Source organism: Myotis davidii, unplaced genomic scaffold (assembly GCF_000327345.1).
Source record: "Myotis davidii unplaced genomic scaffold, ASM32734v1 scaffold169, whole genome shotgun sequence".
NCBI lineage: Eukaryota > Metazoa > Chordata > Mammalia > Chiroptera > Vespertilionidae > Myotis > Myotis davidii.
The window spans coordinates 1,153,101-1,155,889 of record NW_006383005.1 but is presented as its reverse complement, the minus strand read 5'-3'; the positions used below and the strand labels follow the sequence as shown (position 1 = coordinate 1,155,889).

Genomic DNA, 2,789 nt, shown 5'->3' with positions numbered 1-2,789 from the left:
CGCCCCCCCCCCCCCCCTTAGGCCAGTTATTCTAGCAGTTAATCTTGAATTTGTGCCTGGTTGATCTCTAAGATAATTGCTTTCACCACATAGTTTAACCTCCATCTTCTCCCACCCCAAGTTGAGGTGAAGATGGGAGAGAAGCCAGAAGCCTCACTTTCAGTGGCTTAAATAATCATTCTTTCAGTATATATTTCCTGACACTTTTATATGCCAGGTCTTATACTGAGTACCTGAAATACAAATGATGAATGGTACATTTCCCTAACTTCAAGGAGCTCTTACATACCCACAATAAGCAAAAGACTGGGAAATAAAATGTTCTTTGTTAGGAAAAGTTGGGGAACTTTGCTTTTCAAGGATAGCCGTTTGAGAAGGCTAGATCAGTTATCCATTCACAATGTGGGATATTACATTATGGATTTGTGTAAAACAGGCATGTCTACAATGAATGTTCCCTTTAATACCTATTCAAACAGTTCCAAATTTCTTCACTTGGTTTTGGACATACTTTTCTGGTGCTGTTAGTTGGTATTATTAGAAATTATTAACAAACGATTGTTACGGACCACAGGTTATAGGAGGCAATGTTTTCCCAGCTTCTTCCAGGTTTTATTTTTTAAAAATTTTATGGATTAATTTTAGAGAGAGAGAGGAAGGGGGGATTTGTTGTTCCATCTATTGATGCATTCATTGGTTGTGGTTGCTTCTTATATGTGCCCTGAGCAGAGATCAAACCCCCACATTAATGAACCGGGATGATGCTCCAACCAACTGAATGATGTGGGCAGGGTGCTTCTTCCATGTTTTTTGTTTTGTTTGTTTCTTAATATATTTTTACTTAGAGGCCCGGTGCATGAAATTCATGCATGGGGGCGGGGGGGAATCCCCTCAGCCCAGCCTGTACCGTCTCCAATCTGGGATCCCTCTCACAATCTGGGATTGCTGGCTCTTAACTGCTCACCTGTCTGCCTGCCTGATAGCCTCTAATTGCCCCCCTTGCCCCCCACCAGCCTGATCACCCCTAACCACCCCTTATTTAAGCTCTTAACTGCCCCCTCTGCCAGTCTGGCTGCCCCCAAATGCCCCCCTGCTGGCCTGGTCACACCACGCAGCCTACTGTTCAGTCATGTGGTCATCCCTCACTAACCCCCCTGCTGGCCTTGTTGCCCCATGCAGCCTGTTGTTTGGTTGTTACTGTTACTGTGACGGTGTCCCAGACAATTTGCATATTCCTCTATTATTAGTATAGATTGGTTTCAGAGAGGAAGGGAGATGGAGAGAGATGGAAACATCAATTATGAGAGAATCCTTGATTGGCTGCCTCCTGCACACCCCCTACTGGGGATCAAGCCCGCAACCCTGGCATGTGCCTTTGACGGGAATCAAATCTGGGACCCTTCAGTCCGCAGGCTGACGCTTTATCCACTGAACCAGACCGACTAGGGCCTTCTTACATGTTTTAATCATGATCCACTCTGGCCAGGAGAGTTGCCAGGAAATGTGTTAATATTTAGAGTTCTTAATTTTTAATTAGTTAGTATTTATTGCATGTCTAGCCCTTTAGGATGACATGGAGTAAATATGAAAATATTAAAAAAGGAATATTTGGTTTCCCAAGTATGGTGAAATTACTATTCTTTTATTATTGGTTGGTATATTCTTACTATTTAGAATTAGGATGCTTTTTTCAAAACAAGAATATTTAATATGGTATAATAGATTCCATATCCTTGGGTTTTTGTTTTGTTTGGATTTATTTTTATAAGAATTTATTTGAACCAAATTGACAACATGCTGAGGAGCAAGATCTCAAATCCTCCCTTATCCTACTTTTGATTCCAATCCTAGTCTTGTTACTATAGCTAGATATATAATCTAAGACAAGTCACTGGCTTCTCTCTAATATTTATCCGAATGAGTGCTTTGCAGAAAATAATTCCTAAAATTCATTCTAGTTCTGAAATTTTCTCCTTTAATAGTGTTAGGCTTAAAAAGTATTACATTGAAGAAGCAAGAGTTTGAAAGTAAGGTTCGATATTGACATTAATGTAACATTCTGTCTCAGGTTTAGTGCCATACAGTGTGCAGCTGCAGTTCCTAGAGCTTCTGCTGAAACCTCATCTTCTGAAAAATTTGACCAGTCAAATCTTCAGGTATCAAGTGAGACACAAGCCAATAGTGAGTTGACCACCAATGGTCATGGCCCACCTACTTCCAAACAGATTTCCCACCAACCTAAAGGAATTATGGGAATGTTTGCCTCTAAAGCTGCTTCTAAAAACCAAGATACCAACAAAGAAACCAAAACGGAAGCTAAAGAGGTAACAAATGTAAGTCTTCTTTAAAGGTATGCTTTTCAGCTCAGAATGGGTAACTAGCAAAGCACAAATAGTTCCAGTGGTGGTAGTTTGATTATATAAGGTTCTGATATTTAGTTCTATTTTTTATACTTTGGTTTGAATCCTTTAGTTCTTGATATTTTCATATGAAACAGTCTTTTTCTTTTGCTAATGCTTCTCACTAAGCCTTGAGCTACCAAGTGGTGGAACCAGCATCAAATCCACTTCTAATGATTACAAATGTAATCTTTTGCAGGGTTTTCCCCATCGCATACCATACTGCCTCTGATCTATTTTAATTTTGTCAAACTAAGTAGTTTTTAAATTCACTCAAGAAAATTTTAGACACATTCATGGATAATAATTTTATAAGAACTGTGAGGACCTAAGCTTTGGAGATTAATACTGGTACGGGTGGGTCTGGATTTGTTTTTATATATAATACAT

General features: G+C 39.5%; 1 protein-coding gene across 2 annotated transcripts in view; it reads left to right on the top strand.

Annotated features, from left to right (window-relative positions):
* The window catches only part of POLD3 (polymerase (DNA-directed), delta 3, accessory subunit), a 59,508-nt gene that overhangs the window by 23,214 nt on the left and 33,505 nt on the right, over window positions 1-2,789 (top strand). The window contains exon 6 of one of the 2 annotated variants that reach the window (XM_015557505.1): window positions 2,069-2,324. In XM_015557505.1, the coding sequence (XP_015412991.1) occupies window positions 2,069-2,324 (256 nt within the window). Of the gene's footprint in view, window positions 1-2,068; window positions 2,334-2,789 lie in introns of both variants that reach the window. The other variant, XM_006777926.2, reaches the window with a different exon arrangement.